Below are 22,179 nucleotides of genomic sequence, written 5' to 3'. Positions count from 1 at the left end.
TATGCCCCGGAAGGTGGACATAATAGAATTGCACTATCCATGCATGCATACATGCTTGTGTATGTGCGTCTGATAAATTCTTGTCTGGGCTGTAGCTCTTCCATCCATTAAGAGATTTTGAAATAACTTGGAATAAATGTTTGCCATAATGAGATGAAGATGTCATGCTCAAGATCCAGACCCTTAGCTCCAAGGTCAAGGTCACACTTAGAGGTAAAAGGTTAACATAATCTGGGGGAGACATATTGTTTTTGTCCTGTTTGTCCGTCCTTCTGTCCGTCCGTCCGTACGTCACATTTCATTGCCGATCAATAACTGGAGAACCATTTCATCTAGAACCTTCAAACTTGATAGGGTTATAGGGCTGCTGGAGTAGATGACCCCTATTGTTTTTGGGGTCACTCCGTCAAAGATCAGGGTCACAGGGGCCTGAACATTGAAAACCATTTCCGATCAATAACTTGAATACCACTTGACCCAGAATGTTGAAACTTCATAGGATGATTGTACATGCAAAGTAGATGACCCCTATTGATTTTGGGGTCACTCCGTCAAAGGTCAAGGTCACAGGGGCCTGAACATTGAAAACCATTTCCGATCAATAACTTGAATACCACTTGACCCAGAATGTTGAAACTTCATAGGATGATTGGACATGCAGAGTAGATGACCCCTATCGATTTTGGGGTCACTCCGTTAAAGGTCAAGGTCACATTGGCCTAAACATGGAAAACCGTTTCCGATCAATGACTTGAGAACCTCTCGACCCAGAATGTTGAAACTTCATAGGATGATTGTTCATGCAGAGTAAATGACCCCTATCGTTTTTGGGATCACTCCTTTAAAGGTCAAGGTCACAGGAGCCTGAACATTGATAACCATTTCCGATCAATAACTTGAGACCCTCTTGATCCAGATGTTGAAACTTCATAGGATGATTGAACATGCAGAGTAGATGACCCCTATCGATTTTGGGGTCACTCTGTTAAAGGTCAAGGTCACAGGAGCCTGAACATGGAAAACAATTTCCGATCAATAACTTGAGAACCACTTGACCCAGAATGTTGAAACTTTATAGGATGATTGAACATGCAGAGTAGATGACCCCTATTGATTTTTGGGTCAGTCTATTAAAGGTCAAGGTCACAGGGGCCTGGTCATGTAAAATCATTTCCGGAAAATAACTTGAGAACCACTTGACCTAGAATGTTGAATCTTAATAGGATGACTGGACATGCAGAGTAAATGACCCCTATCGATTTTGGGGTCACTCTGTTAAAGGTCAAGGTCACAGGAGCCTGAACATGGAAAACAATTTCCGATCAATAACTTGAGAACCACTTGACCCAGAATGTTGAAACTTTATAGGATGATTGAACATGCAGAGTAGATGACCCCTATTGATTTTTGGGTCAGTCTATTAAAGGTCAAGGTCACAGGGTCATACAAAATAATTTCCGGAAAATAACTTGAGAACCACTTGACCTAGAATCTTGAAACTTAATAGGATGATTGGACATGCAGAGTAGATGACCCCAAATTATTTTGAGGTCACTTGATCAAAGGTCAAGGTCACAGGAGCCTGAACAGTGACTTGAGAACCACAAGGCCAAGAGTGTTGAAACTTAGCGGGATGACTGGATATGCCAAGTAGATTATCCCTATTGCAGCCAACCATCAGTGTCTCTTTGACTTTCGCTCCTGACCCCTATTGACTTCTTGTCTATAGGACTTGGCATTGGGGGAGACATGCACTTTTTTACAAAAGCAATTTCTAGTTTCTATATAAATTGAAAATGTACAAAGCTGGCAAAAATAAGGAATAAGAGCAGGATCGCAGGAGATTGTTTTGACCAGAAAATGCATTTTTATTTTAAATTTCAATTTTGATTGTCCTTAGATTTTCAGATTTATGGGAAAAATACAGAAAGCTTTGTCATGTTATTTGTTACTCCACCTCTCAAAATTTAAACTTCTGCAACGTCAAGTACTTTTGTGGCCAGGCCTTTGATACTGTGTCTGAAATCATTTATCATCTACCTCTGATTCATGTGGGGAAGTTGGCAGTTCCTTGTGGAGAGCAGTTTAGTACTGGCAAGGAATCCAGGAACACTGGTTATGCCCCCCTTTGAAAAAGGAGGGGTATATTGTTTTGCAGATGTTGGTCGGTCGGTCTGTCGGTCGGTCGGTCGGAATGTAGACCTATCCGTTTCCGGATGATAACTCAAGAATGCTTGGGCCTAGGATCATGAAAGTTGATAGGGAGGTTGGTCATCACCAGTAGATGACCCCTATTGATTTTGAGGTCAGTATGTCAAAGGTCAAGGTCACAGTGACCCTGAATAGTGAAACGGTTTCCGGATGATAACTCAAGAACACTTGGGCCTAGGATCATGAAAGTTGATAGGGAGGTTGATCATGACCAGCAGATGACCCCTATTGATTTTGAGGTCAGTATGTTAAAGGTCAAGGTCACAGTGACCCTGAACAGTAAAACAGTTTCCGGATGATAACTCAAGAACGCTTAGGCCTAGGATCACGAAAGTTGATAGGGAGGTTGGTCATGACGAGCAGGTGACCCCTATTGATTTTGAGGTCAGTATGTCAAAGGTCAAGGTCACAGTGACCAGGAACAGTAAAATGGTTTCCAGGCTATAACTCAAGAACGCTTGGGCCTAGTGTCAGGAAAATTGATAGTTAGGTTGGCCATGACCAGCAGATGACCCCTATTGATTTTGAGGTCAGTATGTTAAAGGTCAAGGTCACAGTGACCCTGAACAGTAAAACAGTTTCCGGATGATAACTCAAGAACGCTTAGGCCTAGGATCACGAAAGTTGATAGGGAGGTTGGTCATGACCAGCAGGTGACCCCTATTGATTTTGAGGTCATTAGGTCAAAGGTCAAGGTCACATTGGCCAGGAACAGTTAAATGGTTTCTGGTCTTCTTGTCCAAAACCATAGGGCCTAGGGCTTTGATATTTGGTATGTAGCAAAATCTAGTGGTCCTCTACCAGGATTGTTCAGATTATTTCCCTGGGGTCAAATATGGCCCCACCCCTAGGGTCACATGGTTTATATAGCCTTATATAGGAAAAAACTTTGAAAAACCTCTTGTCCAAAACCACAGGGCCTAGGGCTTTGATATTTTGTATATGACATCATCTAGTGATCCTCTACTAAGATTATTCAAATTATTCCCCAAGGATCAAATATGGCTCCGCCCTGTGGGTCACATGGTTTACATATACTTATTTACAGTGTGCATATAATTTCTGTTCCTTGTGCAATTACTAAATGCATCAAGGGGGGCATTTCGTGTTCGACGAGCTCTTGTTATGTTAACTGCCTGTTATTGTTTAACTGAAATACTGTTGAAAAACGACACAAAACCCAAAATTTTAAAGCAAGCAAACACAGTTGGCACAAAATCTGAAGCAAACAAACACTCTTGGCACAAAATCTAAAGCAAACAACCACTTTGGAGACAAAACCCAAAGCAAACAAACACTCTGGGCACAAAACTTAAAGCAAACAACCACTCTGGAGACAAAACCCAAAGCAAACAAACACTCTGGGCACAAAACTTAAAGCAAACAAACACTCTGGGCGCAAAACCAAAAGCAAACAAACACTCTGGGCACAGATCCCAAAGCAAACATTGACTTTAGGCACAAAACCCAAAGAAAATAAGATTATCAGCAGAAAGCACCATTTTAATCTAATTTATTTCACCACCATTGTGTTTTTGATAGAATGTGTAAAAAAAGAGATGATCAAAATCTAGTTCAGACAGGTCAAGAAAATGGTTTGACAAATTGTTTGCTATTGATTCTAGTTGTCAGATCAAGTGTCCAGAAGGATTTTATGGTGTTGGTTGTCTGACCCAGTGTGGTTGCAAAAATGGCGGGAAATGTTACCGTGATCAAATTACTCAGTTGACCATGTGTGATTGTGCGGGCACAGGTTTCCATGGAGACACATGTTCAGCTAGAGGTATGTTACTATGGCAACTTACATATCTTTTTTTGAAACATGAATTTGATGAGTTACAAGCTAAATGTAGGAAGTTTTCAATGACATAAGTGGCATTTTCAGTGACATAAGTGGCGTTTTTAATGATATAAGCGGTGTTTTCAATGAAATAAGCATTAGGCAGTCACTCCTTCATTTCATCATTAGTCCTATGCGTACCGAGTGCACAAGTTTGTATTACAATCAAACTTTATTCGCTTGAACATGACCGGACAGGCAAAACAAGGTTGAGTTATCAGTAGTTTGAGCGCTGGAACGATATACATTAATTCATAATTTTAACATGTCCGAAACATTGCGGAATGATACTGATTTCACTTGGGTAATAATTACATTTTACTCGGACTTTATCATAGGCTCCCTGTGTAAAATCTCAAACTTTAGACTAAAATCAAAGTATTAAATCCATATAATATTTCAATGAAACTTCGAAGTTTTGTTGTTTGTAGCATCATCTGGGGCATGTGCAGTGAAAAATTTTAATTTGATTTCTGAAATAGTGTGATATTTATTTCTAAAGTCACTATATGTGTTCATTTACCTAAGTGGAAACTGGCAGGTACTCGAAAATGCAGCTCTCTGATTGGTCAGTTAGAACCCCTGATGTCATGATAAAGTTATGAATTCTATAGGAATTTGCAGGGACCTGATGATGAATTCGAGCCAAGGGTGGTGTTAAGGATTTATTATCCAAGTTCGAGCGAACGAAGTTCGACTGTATTCGACATCTCAAGTACACAAACAATGTTCTGTTTCAGATTGCGTTGAAGAAAAGTACCTGGTTCCCGGCACTACTGACACGTGCCAGAATTGCACTTGTGACTGGAATAATGCATACAGGTACTGTAAAGTTTTTACAGGTGATTTATTTTCCGTATATTGACTTGCTCGGTATTCATGAAAATTAATATTTCACAAAAGTACTGTTTTAGTTGTAGAAATTCATGTATGTTGTGAAATCATTTATATTCATGGATTTTGTGTTAATATCTTAATCCCAAAGAATGAACAAAATTCTTTTTTATATAGCTCGTCCTGATTTTTGAAAAAAATCTACAAGGTATTGTTGTCACTTGAGTGTCAACGTTGGTTAAATTTTTGTTTAGGTCCAACTTTTTTAAAAAACTGTAAGAGGTAAAGCATTGAAACTTTGTATACTTGTTATCATCATTAGTTAACTATGTAGGCCAAGAATGATAACTCTAATATGCATTTTGTTAGAATTATAGCCGTTTTTGTACTTAGAAAATTTGAGTTTCTTGGTTAACATTTTTGTTAAGGTCCTCCTTTTCTCAATACCTATAAGAGGTAAAGCTTTGAAACTTTGTATACTTGTTTATCATCATTAGTTTACTATGTAGGCCAAGAATGATAACTCTGATTTGCATTTTGTCAGAATTATGGCCCTTTTTGTACTTAGAAAATTTGAGTTTCTTGGTTCAAATTTTTGTTTAGGTCCATCTTTTCTCAAAGGCTACAATTTTGAAATTTGTACACTGTTTATTATCCTCAGTTGACTATATAGGCCAAGAACCATAACTCTAATATGCATTTTGTCAAAATTATGGCCTTTTTTTTTTTACTTAGAAAATCTGAACTGTAACTATTTTCTGACATATTGTCCAACAATTGAAGACAATCAATGGCACCCTTAGGCGGTGCTTTTGTTTGTTTTATCTTAAGAGGTTGAATCCACAAATTCATGTAGTTTAGTCAAAACAACTAAATTTCGTGCCCACAAAATAAATGATATTTGAATTTCTTCTTTCTACAGTTGTCATCCCTAGACTGGTGCCAGATATTTGAATTTCTTCTTTCCACAATTGTCGTCCCTAGACTGATGCCAGATATTTGAATTTCTTCTTTCTATAGACTGGTTTTATTTTCTAGAGTTGTCATCCCTGGACTGGTGCCTGAAATTTTATTTTCTTCTTTCTATAGACTAATGCCTGATATTTGAATTTCTTCTTTCTACAGTTGTCATACCTGGCCTGGTGTTTCTTCTTTCTATAGACTGGTGCCTGAGATTTGAATTTCTTTTCTAGAGTTGTAATCCCTGGACTGGTGTCAGATATTTGAATTTCTTCTAAAGTTCTTTCTACTTTGTCATCCCTAGACTGGTTCCTAATATTTGAATATCTTCTTTCTACTTTGTCATCCCTGGACTGGTGCCTAATATTTGAATATCTTCTTTCTACTTTGTCATCCCTAGACTGGTGCCTTATATTTGAATATCTTCTTTCTACAGTTGTCATCCCTAGACTGGTGCCTAATATTTGAATATCTTCTTTCTACTTTGTCATCCCTAGACTGGTGCCTAATATTTGAATGTCTTCTTTCTACAGTTGTCATCCATGGACTGGTGCCTGTTCCTGTGAGCCTGGATATACTGGGAACCAGTGTAAGGAGAAATGCAAGATGCCGTTTTATGGCCAGGATTGTTCAGAAGTTTGTTCTTGTGCTAACGGCGATTGTGATCATGTGACTGGAAAATGTACAACTTGCTATCCAGGATATATAGGTAAAAAAAAATTTTTTCAGTGTCTCACCTTGTTAGGTGGTCAGTGTGAAAGAAAATGAGCATAACTTTATGTGCATTTTTAGCTCGACTTTTCGAAGAAAATGTCTACAGAGCTATTGCGCTTGCCTTAGCGTCAGCATCAGTGTTTGCAACGGCCTGTTGGTTAAAGCTTTTGATAAAGTCAGATATCTCTTTTACTATCAGAGTTTTGACTTGAAACTTAAAATAGTTATTCACTATCAAAGTCTACACCGGGAGAAACAACCTCCATAACTCTGATCTGAATTTTGACAAATTTATGCCCCTTTTAACTTACTAGAATGTTTTGGTTAAAGTTTTTACAAAGTCAGATATCTCAATTACTTTCAAAGCTTTTGACTTGAAACTTGAAATAGTTATTTACTATCAAAGTCTACACCAGGAGAAACAATCCCCATAACTTAGATTTTTATTTCGACATAGTTATGCCCGTCTTTAACTTAGAATTTTTTTGTTAGAGTTGTTGATAAAGTCAGTTATCTCTGTTACTATCAAAACTTTTGACTTGAAACTTGAAATAGTTATTTACTATCACAGTCTACACCAGAAGAAACAATTTCCATAACTCTGATTAGAATTTTGATATATTTTATGCCCTTTTTACTAGCAAAGCTCTAATTCAGAGTCAAGTACTGAGAAAAGTCATGCAGGCTGTCTTATGGACAGCACTTGTTTGAAACAGTTTTTAAGCACTGGTTTCATTTGTTGTTTTGTTTTGTTATGTATGATCATGAATATTTTGTTTTATTAATCCTTCGCCACGAGTGGGGTGGGGGGGGGTGCGTCATAAGAAAGGTCTCCGTCTGTCTGTCCATAACAGTTGTGTCTTTGCTGTATCTCCTATACCTCTTGAAGGATTTTCTTGAAACTTTGGTCAAATGGTCACCTCATCAAGACAATGTGCAGAACTTACAAGTCAGACATGTCAATTCTAGGTCAAGGTCACAACTCAAGGTCAAAGGTTTGAGCCTTCAATTTTGTGACTGCTCTGTATCTCTTAATGAAACTAGGGTCAAATGAGCACCTCATCAAGATGATTTACAAAACTCATGAGTCAGTGATGTTGGCTCAAGGTCAAGGTCACAACTCAATTTCAATGACTTGTGCCATCCATTTTGTGTCTGCTCTCTATCTCCAATACCCTTTAAAGGATTTTCATAAAACTTGGGTCAAATGATTACCTTATAAAGATGATGTGCAGAACTCATGAGTCAGCTATGTTGGCTCAAGGTCAGAGGTTTGAGCCTTCCATTTTGTGTCCATTCTGTATTGCAAAACCACTTCAGGTGCCCTTCGACGCATTATTTCATTATAGGCGGGCACCTGTGTTGACCCACTGACCTGCCCTATGCCAGCTGGATGGCTTCCTCAGATAAAGAATTCTACGCCCCAAGGGAGGTTCGAACCATCTCGGTGAAGGCCAAGTGATTTGAAGCCAGCATCCTAAAATGCTTAGATAAATCCAAGGTGGTTAAACAGCCTAAAAATTGAAAAAAAAACACCTCAGATTGAATAGTTGTTTATTGTAAATTAATTTGTGGATATGAACCTTGAATTTGAAAGTTTGTGAAATTTCATCAGTTAATTTATGGGTATGAATCATGAATTTTGAAAGTTTGTGAAATTTTGTTGGATTTTAGATTGATCGAACCATGAGATCAAGAGATCAAGAAAAGGTATTCACCCACTGAAATTAATTATTTAACAGTACCCAAGATTTGCTGTTATATTTTCAGGTGAGAAATGTGACACTCCATGTCCAGATGGTTTCTGGGGTGTGGACTGCCTTAACGAGTGCCGTTGTCAACATGGTACCTGTCATGTTAAAACTGGTTACTGCGAGTGCTTGCCTGGATTCTTCGGTAAAATATTAGTTTCATTCTAGTGATGTATCAAATAAATAAAAAAAAGTTAACCTTTAACATGCTGGACTAGACTGATGCTGCCTTTGCTGCCATTGTAGATCATGATCAGCCTGCATATCTGTGCAGTCTGACCAAGATCTGCACTGTTTGCCATTCAGACAGTATCTTTTGGCTAAGTATCCCTTTTAAAGGTTAATGGTGCTGTCCAAATTGAAAGATGGACAAGTTCATTGTATAAATTTAGCAGGATAAGGGTTAAAAAAAGTGAATTAAGCATATGTTAGATCTTAGAGATAAGAGCTACCTTTGGAAAACAGGCAGTGTGAATGAATTCATATAAAGGAATGTGGATAACTCCTTCGTATAATTCATATAAATAAAGAACCTCAAACATCTTATTCAAATTCCAGTTAGAGCAAAGTCTTATTTAGTTATAAAACTTGAGTTTGAAGACCAGTCTAAGAAAGCGTGTCTGGAAATAACCAATCAGATGCTTGCATTTCCAGACTGGTTGCCAAAACTCTGTTTTATATCATTGGCTGAATCCCAAACTACAGCCTCATTTTAAAGGTCTATATTCCTACCTTGCACAAATCAGTTTGCTGAAAACAAACCTTAGATGTGCTATAAAAGAAAAAAAACTTTTCTGTTGTCTATTTCAGGACAGTTCTGTGAACGTGGCTGTCCAGTTGATAAATATGGTCCTGGTTGTAAACTGGATTGTAACTGTGACAAGAAGAGATCAACATGTAGTCCACACACAGGGCAGTGTCTGTGTAATCCAGGTAAGTTATAGAGATGCACATGTAGTCCAAACACTGGGCAGTGTCTCTGTAAGCCAGGTAACTTGCAGAGACCCTCATGTAGTCAACACACATGGCAGTGTCTGTGTAATTCAAGTATGTTGTAGAGACCCACATGTAGTCTGCACACAACTAACGTAATCCACACACAGGGCAGTGTCTATGTAATTCAGTTAAGTTGTAGAGACCCACATGTAGTCCATGCACTGGGCAGTGTCTGTGTAATCCAGGTAAGTTGTAGAGATCCACATTTAGTCCAACACACAGGACAGTGTCTGTGTAATCCAGGTAAGTTGTAGAGACCAACATGTAGTCCAAACACTGGGCAGTGGCTGTGTAATCCAGGTAACTTGCAGAGACCCTCATGTAGTCAACACACATGGCAGTGTCTGTGTGTTGTAGAGACCCACATGTAGTCTGCACACAACTAACGTAATCCACACACAGGGCAGTGTCTATGTAATCCAGGTAAGTTGTAGAAATCAACATGTAATCCACACACAGGGCAGTGTCTGTGTAATCCAGGTAAGTTGTAAAGACCCATATGTAGTCTACATACAGGGCAGTGTCTGTGTTATCCAGGTACGTTGAAGGGACCACATGTAGTCCACACAAAGGGCAGAGTCTGTGTTATCCAGTAAGTTGTACAGACCCACATGTAGTCCACACAAAGGGCAGTGTCTGTTTTATCCAGATAAGTTGTGGAGAGCACATGTAGTCCACACAAAGGGCAATGTCTGTGTTATCCGGGTAAGTTGTGGAGAGCACATGTAGTCCACACAGAGGGCAATGTCTGTGTTATCCAGGTAAGTTGTAGAGACCACATGTAGTCCACACAAAGGGCAGTGTCTGTGTTATCCAGGTAAGTTGTGGAGAGCAAATGTAGTCCACACAAAGGGCAATGTCTGTGTTATCCAGGTAAGTTGTAGAGACCACATGTAGTCCACACAAAGGGTAGTGTCTGTATTATCCAGGTAAGTTGTAGAAACCCACATGTAGTCCAAACAAAGGGCAGTGTCTGTGTTATCCAGGTATGTTGTAGAGATCAACATGTAATCCACACACAGGACAGTGTCTTTGTAAACAAGGTAAGTTGTAGAGACCCACAAGTAGCCCACACACAGGGCAGTGTCTGTGTAATCCAGGTAATTTGTAGAGATCAACATGTCGTCCACACAAAGGGCAGTGTCTGTGTAATCAAGGTAAGTTGAGGAGACCCATAATGTTGATAAGAAAGTTTACTCTCTTAGCTTTCTAGAAAAGTGTTTTTCAATATCTATGCAAATTATGCAGGGTAATAATGGGATACGCATTGTTTATTGACTAGGGGCATATGCATCAATAGAATAGTTTTATGTTGCTCAATAATTAAGAAATGGGTGATGTCTGTTGTTTTTTTTGCAACAACCTAACCTTGTATATTTTTCCTTTACAGGATATACTGGGCCTGGTTGCCAGGATACATGTGCCCCTGGGAAGTATGGGTATTTTTGTAGCCAGACATGTCACTGTTCCCCTGAAGGAACATCATCGTGTGACCCTGTAAATGGATACTGCCATTGTAAAGGGGGCTGGTCAGGTATGTTTAATTTTAGAACAAAATGTGACTGGGTTCTGCCATTGTAATGGGGGTTGGTCAGGTATGTTTAGTTTTAGAACAAAATGTGACTGGGTTCTGCCATTGTAATGGGGGTTGGTGAGGTACGTTTAGTTTTAGAACAAAATGTGACTGGGCTCTGCCATTGTAAATGGGGTTGGTCAGGTACGTTTAGTTTTAGAACAAAATGTGGCTGGGCTCTGCCATTGTAAATCAGGTTGGTCAGGTACATTCCCCTCCTTGTGTTAGAGCCCTACTTTGGTTGTCATGTGTGGAAGTCACATTCAGCTGACTTATGGAATGTTGGTGGTTCTACTCAGGTGCCTGTCTAGGCCTTACATCGGGTTCAGAAGGATCATCTGGGGTCATCCTCCATCTTTAGATATAGAAAATTGTGTTGGTTTGAGTTAAAAATGGCTTGTTTACGCTTTTAAGGCAAAAAATATTTCCTCTAAAAAATCTATATGATGTAGGTACTGTGAAAGTCACCAACTGAACAAACACTTATTGACGTAATATGTTTTTTATGGTATCGTTAGGCTAATGAATAACAAAAAATGTTGTGCAGAATGGAGTTAAATTGCGTAATATGAGAAAATTAACATACGTCTTGCCTTTTTTACCGTTATCTAACTCTTTCCCTCACTTTGTCATATTTCAGTTTTATACAACATAGAGCAGCTGCATCTAATGTCGACCCCTTTCATATATCGACCCCTCTCGAGTTCTCCTTCATATCTGCATACCTTGTCACATGTAGTAAAATAGATTGTGGGGCAATTATGACGTCATCATACCTCTATTTGTTTATTGGCCAAATTTTCCTGCCAGGAGAGATTTGAAAAAATTTGGTCGAAAATCATTGTCGAAAATAAGGAGGGTGTGAAATTTTTGACAACCTCATGTATTATTATTTTCTGTTTCTGAAATTATTTTTTGAAAATTTATTCCAAAAATAGAAAGTAGATCAATAAAAATGACTGAAATATCCAGTTATCTCGGTTTAATTAACAGTAACAGCAGGGTCGATAATATGTTACGCTCTTTATACATTGTATCATTTATCGACCCCCGACTGTATTTCAAGTTTCATAACAGGTTTGATTACATTTACGTGCTGATAACGCCAATAAACTATATAATAATGTACAAAAAAATATAAAAATATATGGTAAATGTCAGTCTGCGAAATCGGTCTGCCTTGCAGTCGAAACAATGTGTATGATGACATGCACAAGCCAAGCTGTAGACCGGAGGGATTCTGCAGATGTTGTTTAACAAATGATAAACATGCCCTATGCTTGCATAAAATACAAGTGCTGTAAATATCGAAGATACAAGACAACTACATCGAAATGGCCCAAGCACATGTTTTATTTATGCCTTTCCGGGGCCACAGTTACTTTGTATATTTTAAGTTTAACATGTCGAGCAGACATTTACGAATGTAGAGCTAGCATTTTTTGACGTGGTAATTTCTTTTCATATTTATGGAAACTATAAGTGTGACTCCCGCGTTCTTCGATTGGCCTATATTCGGTATAGATCTATAATGAAAACTCTAGATTTACTCTGCACTATAAGTAAGGTATCCTTACACAGCATACAGGTACCGATAGGTGCTGCGTGGTTCATTCGGTCCCTTCCACTTTTTAAATGTTAACATTATTGTATGATGGAAATCGATACACACATCCTTCATAAGTATTCCCTTAATGAAATATGTATGCATTTTTTTTTTACTTTTTTTTAAAATCAATTTTAAAAAAGTTTGCTTTCCACCCCACCCCGTCTCGATCAAAGATTTGAATTTAACAAAATCGATAGGCCTATTAGCAACTCAGATTAGATTAAACCCAAACATAGTTGATAAGATCTACAAATAAACTAAAAAAATATATAATAGGCGGATGAAAAGATATTGTAAATCTCGGACCTTTCGACTTCGGCCCAAACTGATTTTGGATCCCCAACATTTGACCCGCAACAGCATATCCAAAACGTTTACCATCAGCGCGTGGCGCGTGCTCACGAGAATATCCTTGTTTGTACGTGCATGCCTAAAACCGGAAAATAACAATGGTTTTATGCAAGATTCCAATTGGCATAAGAATGAAATATCATCTGTGTGTATTCTGAATTTTATTGAAATGATATGCCATCTGTTTGTCGCAAAATAAAGTTCTTTAGCTCAAATTGTTTTGTAAAAAATTAATTGGGGATCGATAAATGATGCAAGGGTCGATATATGCTACACTTATTGTATAAAATGTAGCAATGATTTTCATTGGATATATTTTCTTGAACAGTCACTGAAAGTACTGATGATGACCAATGAAATACGTTCTTTGAAATGGTACTATTTTGCGGAAAATCGGATGACAAATTTACTAAGCACATAATATTATAGCTAAAAGGGTCGATAATAGATGCTTTGCTCTATATATATATATTTTATGTCTAACTTGGTGTAAATGAACATGTTGTAATATTTGAACCCAGCTGTGGGTGAATACAAAATGTAGCTTTAAAACTAGCCCCAATCCCTGACTCTACTTACCCTCCATGACGATCGTGATATGAGACTGTCGTATGAAAGTGATAATTACGTCACTAATTCGACTATCTTAATCCTAATCATGCTGGACACGACTGATTCTGCCTTTGCGACCAGTGTAGATCATGATCAGCCTGCATGTCCATACACTCTGATCATGATCTGCACCGTTTGCCATTGAGTCAGTATCTTTTTGGTAAGCGCCCCATTTAACAGTTAATAGTGCTGTCCAGATTGGAAGATGGACAAGTTCATTATAGAAATTTAGCAGGGTAATTAAGGGTTAAAAGCAAACAAAAAAAGAAAATATATATCAAATAGCTCTGTTGAGAAGATGCATATGGGGATATTCACGCCCATCTAGACTCACCTATCATTATTTTATACTAGGGATGGCAACGAATATTTGAATATTTGCTTACCTGTAGAAAATTTTTAGGGTCACAAATTGATGTTAACCCGTTACAACTTGCCTTGTTTTTGGTAGGTGTGAGCCGTGTGTGATTAAAAATAATCATTCATTGATCATTTAATGACCGAATATTCGTTCGGAAGGTTGACCGAATTTTCGAATACCAAAAATGCTATCTGTTGCCATCCCTGTTTTATACATATGACTTTGTATTGTCTAGGTAAGATGTGCGACATTATATGCGCTGAAAATAACTGGGGTCCAAACTGCATACAGACATGTAACTGCAATGACAACGGAATGTGTCATGGTGAATCAGGGTCCTGCGTCTGCTTTGATGGTTACCAAGGCGACAGTTGTGAAAGAGGTAAAGTGAAAATATATTTCAGTTCGTTTCAAGGTGTTTAGTAAACAATTTCAACTCGTTTATAGAAAAAATACATTGTTGTTGTATTGTGTGTGTTATAAACTTATGTACATACAAAGAAAAATTCATCATAAAAAAAGTACGTGAATATAATTATACTGTATAAATAATATCAAAATTTAAAATCTCAGCATAGATATAAAACTTTTCTGTCTTTTGAGATAAAACATTGTTTGATGTGTTTTTGTGTTTATGTGTGTACATGCATGAGTGCATGCCTGTGACAAAAATCTTGAACTTGACTGTAAATGGGTTTATGAAATAAATTTAAGAAAAGTAGAAAAATGATTATATTTTTAGCTTACTGTAAAATCTGAAACATCTGTGAGGGATTTTGTTTTTGCAAAGTTTAGATTTTAGTGAAAATTCCATTTGCAAGAATTTTTTTTTGACTTTACATTATATAATAAAGTTTAGATGTCACAAAATTCAGGGTTCTCACTAACAATTTCAAGTTGCAGTCCTGGGACTCCCAAAGCTGAAAAAGTTGCAGTCCCAACTACTGACTAGACTGACGTACAGACTTAAACGTTTCGTCAAAACACAGGCCTCTATTGTACTGTCAAATTAAGTGTAGGCCGACATACATTTTGTAAACACAATTCTTCACACAAATATTGTTAAGGTGTGGTAAAAAGTAAAGATAAAATAGGTCACATGTAGTCAAAAATTAATGTAGGAAAAAGTCACCCCTGGACAACACCCCCCTCCCCCACCCCCCTGCTGCTTCTGATCTTCCTGGACAAAATCCCCCAGTGAAGTTATCAAGTTGGACAAAATCCCCCTTGTGAAAATATCAAGTTGCCCAAAAATCGCTCCTGATAATTTTTTCTTTACTGGTACCTTTTTATTTCAGAATGGAAACGTATATAAACATACAGTGAAAAGAAAATATATAAACAATTACTACTTTTATTTTAATACTCATTAAGAGCACAAGGTGTCTAAAATACAAGAATGCACAGTATGTCTATGATCAACATATTAATAAATGCTTCCTGAAATAGGAGAGATCGTGTTTGTATACAAATTCTATTTTTAGAACTGATAAGACAGTGATCGGGTGGGCAGAAGCCGACCGTCCATGTTTTTTGTAAACAGTGATGTTTTTCTAACGGTCTAAACTTTCTTAAAACACAAATTACATAAATAATTTTTTGATCAATGGAAAGGTTATAAAACAAGCAATTTATTGATTACTTTTAATTGTTATTTCGAAATAAAATGGATTAATTATGAATGCTTAACTTACACTGTTTTTCTAAAGGTTGTGAAAATCACTACGCCGCTTTTAAAATTATATGTCATTTAAAATGGTTATTGATTGAAAAAAGATATTTGGATACAAAAATATGAAGATTGTTAGTATTTCAAATCTTTTTGAATTTTGAAAATCCATAAATGAGCAAAAAAGTTATTAAAAATTAAAAATTCTGATTCAATACGCAAACGGTGTTAAAATCATTTGTTTTGCCAACCACCAGATAAACAGATGTTAACGCCTGACGTCACGGCGATCTCTCCTATAACATCAGCGATTTTGCAGAAAAATAATCACGTTACTAAGACCGGCATCGACAGCGTCTCAAAATTACTCGGACATTCATAATTAAGCCTAATTGTCACTTTCTTAAAAAAGATTCTAAAAAGTTCTTTAAAATTGGTAATTAGTACGTGAGAAAACAATCGGAGTTACTTCAAACACTACGTAATCCGTCGTTAGCAATTAGAAATTGTCACCTATGCAATCACACCAACAATCACATGTATTCGAGTTGATCTGTCTCGCGGTGAAGTGGAAACGGGCAACGCTGATTGGCTGTACGCGGCTATCGGTGACAAGCGAGTAACTCCGCCCACATATTTTGCTCTCGAGTCAAACCTTGTGTATTCGCAATTTATGTAATCAATTAATTTTCACTGCGTCTCACTGCAGAAACGTGCGTCCGGGGACTCCCAAGCTGCAATAAACATGCGTATACCGGGACCAATTATGCGTACTGGGACGCCGATTTCGGCGTTTCCGAGAACCCTGACAAAATTTTTCATTGCACAAAAGTTTGAAAAATACAAATATATTACAGTGGTCTGTAAATTAACCTATACAATGAGATTTAAATTTCATTTAGAAATTTCTGAAATTAGTTGAAAAAAATGCTTTCAATATTTCATGCTGGACATATTTGATTTTGCCTTTGCAACCAGTTTACACCATGATCAGCCTGCACATCCTTGCAGTTTGATCATGATCTGCACTGTTTGCTATTCAGCCTTACCTTTTTGGAAAGCAACCCTTTTAACAGTTAAAGGTACTATCCAAACTGAAAGATGGACAAGTTCATTATAGAAATTTAGAAAGTAAGGGTTAAATATTTCATGTTTGGAAGCTGTCAGCCTTTCAGAGACTTTATATGAATAAATATGTGGTATAAAGTAATTTATCCATCTTATACGATATTCTAAAAAAATGAATCAAGATTGTACCCACCCTGCATTTTTCTTACAAATCATGAATGGTGGTATAACTTAATTTTCAATGCCATATATAGATAATAACGGGATCGTTGTCTCGGCACAGCAGAACGGAGGTGACACTAGTAGCGCCACCGCAAGCACAACACCTTTGATCATCGCTGTAGTCATCCCGTGTGTAATTCTGCTGGTCATTATTGCGCTGATTGTGGCGTACTATATGAGAAAGGTTCGACGATTAAAAGACGAAAATATAAGAGTGCGGTACGAAGCGAATGGTACTTTACCAGGAGAAACTACAATTCCAAGTAAGTTAACTTTTTTTCTCTTTTTTTAAACAGTAATTATTAAAAAAAAAAATATGAAAAAAGAGAAAGTTTAACATCAACAATATAAAATATAAAGAGAGCTTATTTAACTTGCCTTTGTTATATGGGGAAAACCTCTAGCTTGGACACCGACAGCGGGAGCTCCCGAGCTCACTCAAGAAATTTGTCTGGTTCCTCAGCCATTTTTCTTACCATTTTAAATCCCCCACAAAGTTTTTTGAAGGGGTTCTTAAGAGTGGCCCTTGTTCATTCATCTGTCCATCCTCCCGAGTTTCTAAGTACATATCTAAAAAAAGAAATTGATCTTGAGTCATCAAACATTGCAGGATTGTTATTTAGCATGTGATGTAGTGCATCTTGTGTTTTAATTGAGATATTACACAGTCAGAATTATGATCCTCCTGAGTTTCTAAGTACATATCTAAAAAAAGAAATTGATCTTGAGTCCTTAAACATTGCAGGATTGTTATTCAGCATGTGATGTAATGCATCTTGTGTTTTAATTGAGAATTTACACAGTCAGAGTTATGGCACTTGACTTACTCAGATATATGCATACTGTGACATAGATTAGGGGCACCAGTGTCCTACAATCTCAACCATTTTGCTCATAATGACTGTTTTTAGTGTAAATTTTTCAAATTAAAATTTTTGCAGATGGAAACGCAGGAACCCATATAGGAGTGATCAACCCGACATACGATGATGACAATGCACGTAATGAACGTAGGTACCCACATCTTAGTCAACGAGCGTCAGCTGCCCCACCTCCACTCCCACATCGTCAACAGTCATGTGACACATGTGATGATATTGACGTGGAAAAATTACGAGTCACGTTGGATGATAGAAGAAGTCGGCCGGTATCCTCGCAGTATGCCGACATTGATGACGTGGAAGATCGTTACACCACATTAAAATCCGTTTCTGGAGCTACAAATAGTAAGATATCTTTAAATAGTTACTACACAGTTATCTCCCTTGAAAAAAAAGGCAGCCATTATGAGGGTCAAAATACAAGATGTTTGTTAGACACAAATTACAGAATCAGCAAGATTATAAGAAAAGGTGTAAAGATGAGGGTCAGAATTCTATATGTTTGATAGGGATAAATTTCAAATTCCGCAAAATAATAGTAAAGGTGTAATCTGTATTAGACTCCGCGTTAGGAATGACCCTCAAAGTGGTTGCCAGGGAAGATAATTTGCACTATGTGATAAGCATGTAGGTCATGTCAGTAGGTTGGTTGGTCTGTCTGTTGGTAAACAAACAGTTTCCTCTCAATAAATTGGGGACCACTTAATCCAGAAAATGCAAACTTGATAGTATGATTTGGTATATGAAGTAGAAGACTCCTGTAGTTTTTTTGGGTCAGTAGGTCAAAGGTCAGGTCACAGGGGCCTGAAACTTGAAAATGGTTTCTGAACTACTTGACCCAGAATCTTCAAACTAGATAGGATGATTGATCTAATACAGTAGATGACCCCTACTGTTTTGGAGGTCAGTATGATCTACTGTTCAAAAGGTTAGTATGTCAAAGGTCAAGGTCAAATGTTCAAGAGGTTAGTATGTCAAAGGTCAAGGTCAAATGTTCAAGAGGTCAGTATGTCAAAGGTCAAGGTCAAAATGATAATGGGACTGAAAATGTGACAAGCCATAATTGAGGGCTTGCGTGTTTTACAAACAGCTCTTGCTTATATATGTCTCTGTTGCCTCTAGTTACACTGTTGCTTCTAATTATGTCTCCCACCACACAGTGGTGTGGGAGACATATTGATTTACTCCAGTCTGTGCGTCTGTCTGTGTGTGTGTGTCTGTCACAAAACTTGTCCGCACTCTAAGTCAAACATATCTCATCCGATCTTCACTAGACTTGAACATAATATGTTTGACCATAATACCTCGGCCAAGTTCTGTAACTAGCCGAATTAGTTCAGGCATTTTGGAGTTACGGCCCTTGAACTACCGGAAAATCGGCCTGTTTGCTCTTGTCCGCACTCTAAGTCGAACATTTCTCATCTGATCTTCACCAAATTTAAACAAAATATGTTTGACCATAAGACCTCAGCCAAGTTCGATGACTAGCCAAATCGGTCCTGGCATTTTGGAGTTCTGGCCCCTGAATTGTAGTGAGTAAACAGTATATAAAGACTGACTTGCTATTTAGATGATTAGGCAGTTGTGGGAGACATTCGCTTTTCTCAAAAGCAGCTCTAGTTTATATATGTTTCTGTTGCCTCTAATTACACTTTAATTGCTTCTAATTTATACACTGTGTTGCTTCTAATTTATTCTTTAGGCATCTGTCTTTTTCTTGTTTCTTCTGCTTCTGTTAATTTCTTTTTCCTTTTGCTTCATTTTTATACTTGTGGCCATTTCTTTTAATTCATTCTTGTTCTTTTCACTTCAGCTTTTGCAAAAGAAACTGGAACTTTTCAATTTAACCCTGAAAAAGGTGATATTGAAGGTGCGAGTCATTTGTCAAGGTCATCTTCAAGGTCATCTGAAGTTAGTGGGGGATTTACTAACAAAGGCTATGGTAAGCTTGAGTAAACTTTTCACCATATTCTTTATTAACATATATTTCATATTTCTTTATAAAATACACTTCATAGGCTGGTTATTTTAAAAGATGCAAGAATGCAAATAGACTGGTATTTTTTAACATTCTGCCACTCAGAAACTGTGAAAAAGACGCAAGAATGCAAATAGACTGGTATTTTTTAACATTCTGCCACTCAGAAACTGTTTCATTTGCTAGACATAATATAAATGTATTTTTGCAAAAGTAGAAAATGTTTTTAAAATAAGTTTGATTGTTGATTGTACAACCATAACATGGCTGACTGACTGACTGACTGACTGACTGACTGACTGATTGATTGGTTGACCAACCGACCTGACCCCCGACCCGACCCGACTGACTGTTCTGTAATGGACTGACTGTTCTGTAATGGTGGCTAGTAGTCCCCACTGGTGTTCCTGGTTCTGTACAACAGCCGACTAATGTTGAGCAAGTCACTCACAACTTCCCATTATGAATCAGTGGCTGTCAGTCATATTATATCCATTAAGGTTGTCATGGAGAATATTAAAATTTTGCATTGCATGAATAACACCTGCACCTTCCTGATTAGTAATCAAAGCAGAACAATCTAAATTCCTGCATTGGTTAAGGTAGTTCTTCACATCTGAAAAACTGGAAGTGATTGCATAACATCAGTTATCTATAAAACATAGAATAAAGCCAGGACCGGGCACACAGAAGTGTTAATCAAATCATAGATAAATGCCAACTTTTGTGTTAATTTTTAAGATTTCAAAAATAAAATGTAAAGTTTTTTTTTTTTTTTTTAATTAAGATGTTAGACAATTTTGTGGAATTAACATGACAAAAGTATATGTTCAATAAACATTTATGATTTTAGTAAAGAATGGCAAAAAATGAAGCATAAATTATTTCAAATTCTGATGAGCTTCTAATGATATGCTAATAAATACTTAGGAGAAACTTGAAAAATAGAAATCAGTCATTTAAAACACTACTTTCAAAATTTGATAGGTCTGTCAGACTGGTGAGTTAAAGAATATAACAAGAACATAGTGCAGGGAATCTTTTCCCGCTTTTTCCCATTTCTTTTCCCTTTTTTTATGCCCCCGAAGGGAGGCATATTAGTTTTCAACTGTCCGTCCGTTAGTTCGTTAGTTAGTTCGTTCGTTCGTTCGTCACAACGTTAACTTTTTGCATGAAGGCACTTTACTCGCGAACCACTGCACCCAGGACCTTCAGACTTCACATGCTGATAGTACCTATTGAGTACACGACCCCTACTGACCTTGGGGTCACCAGGTCATAGGTCAAGGTCACCAGGTCAAAGGTCAAGGTGCTGCGGGGGCATTTGTCACCATTAGTGACAGCTCTTGTTCCATTTCTTTTTCCCGCTTTTCACTAAATAGTCTGCCCTTAGGCCTAATAGCTCTTTACTGTATTTTGTTGTAAAGGGTTGTTTTTTTTTTAGAAAAAAGCGCTACAATAAGTTGTTCCCAAACACCACCTTTGTTTGTTTATCATTGTTATGTCTCTACATTTTTTATTTGAGACAAAAGCATGATCACTGCGGGGAATCACATGATCAAAATAATCTCTAAGCCAAAATGATCAAAATAATCTCTAAGCCAAAATGAAAATATGAATAATAATCATATGGGATAATATTCAAGAATCTTTTGCTGTAAATTTAAAATATAGCCTATCATATGCCAACATACATGTATCCTAAAACTACATAGATTTCAATCACAATAGCCTTTTGATTATCTGGAACACTTCAAGAAACTGATACTTATTATTTTCCTTAGTGTTTGTAACTACAGGACATCTATCATTATTGTCAACTACATGATAATTTAACAATTTTCATTAGTCACATGATAGGCTATGTTTAAATTTCATATCTTATCATGACAGGAAATTTATTCATGTTCTTCAAAATATAACTTTGGTTTAGAGATTATTTTGATCATGTGATTCCCCACAGTGATGATGACAAGGTATGAATTCAAGCAGTGAATTCATCATCTTGGATATACAGGCAAACCTACATAAAGTAGCCAGTCAAGTGAGATAAACAATCAGCCTGCTGAAAGCAGGTGGCTGCCTAACCTTTAGCCTGCTAAATTTCTAAAATGGACTGGTCCATCATTCAATTTGGGCAGAACTATTTATTATTTGAAGGGGTGTTCAATGAAAATTTACTGACTGAATAGTGAACAGTGCAGAACATGATCAGACTGCACGGGTGTGCAGGCAGATTTTGGTCTGCACTGGTCGCAAAGGCAGTATCACTTGCAGACAGCAGGCTAAGGCGTAAAAAAAAAAAAATTGTTCGTTTCCGGTATCCCGACCTACCCTAAATTTTTGGCCCGACCCTAAATGTTTTTATGGCCTTGGAGGATAATTTTTTTCAACTTTTTGATAAAAAGTTGCAAAACTGCGCTTTTATGCTTTTATGCTTTAAACATCGTCAGTGATGTTAGCAATCAACTTACTGATGCTCTGAAGGCATAACCCCCTTATTTGTATTCATTTTTTGACACAAAAATATTTTCCGAAAAGTCTCCCTT

At 37.3% G+C, this 22,179-nt stretch overlaps 1 protein-coding gene across 9 annotated transcripts in view; it reads left to right on the top strand.

Annotated features, from left to right (window-relative positions):
• LOC123542893 (multiple epidermal growth factor-like domains protein 10) overlaps positions 1-22,179 on the top strand; it is an 82,222-nt gene that overhangs the window by 46,460 nt on the left and 13,583 nt on the right. For 7 of the 9 annotated variants that reach the window (XM_053532185.1, XM_053532184.1, XM_053532181.1 and 4 more), the window contains 10 exons: positions 3,837-3,994; positions 4,792-4,873; positions 6,379-6,554; positions 8,330-8,455; positions 9,121-9,243; positions 10,697-10,840; positions 14,048-14,194; positions 16,804-17,034; positions 17,713-17,997; positions 19,466-19,594. In XM_053532185.1, the coding sequence (XP_053388160.1) occupies positions 3,837-3,994; positions 4,792-4,873; positions 6,379-6,554; positions 8,330-8,455; positions 9,121-9,243; positions 10,697-10,840; positions 14,048-14,194; positions 16,804-17,034; positions 17,713-17,997; positions 19,466-19,594 (1,601 nt within the window). The remainder of the gene's footprint in view (positions 1-3,836; positions 3,995-4,791; positions 4,874-6,378; positions 6,555-8,329; positions 8,456-9,120; positions 9,244-10,696; positions 10,841-14,047; positions 14,195-16,803; positions 17,035-17,712; positions 17,998-19,465; positions 19,595-22,179) is intronic. The other 2 variants (XM_053532187.1, XM_053532190.1) reach the window with 1 other exon arrangement.

The sequence above is a fragment of the Mercenaria mercenaria genome, chromosome 19 (assembly GCF_021730395.1).
Source record: "Mercenaria mercenaria strain notata chromosome 19, MADL_Memer_1, whole genome shotgun sequence".
In the NCBI taxonomy this organism is placed as follows: domain Eukaryota; kingdom Metazoa; phylum Mollusca; class Bivalvia; order Venerida; family Veneridae; genus Mercenaria; species Mercenaria mercenaria.
Note: the sequence above shows the minus strand (reverse complement) of the source record. Positions and strands in the feature narration are given on the sequence as shown.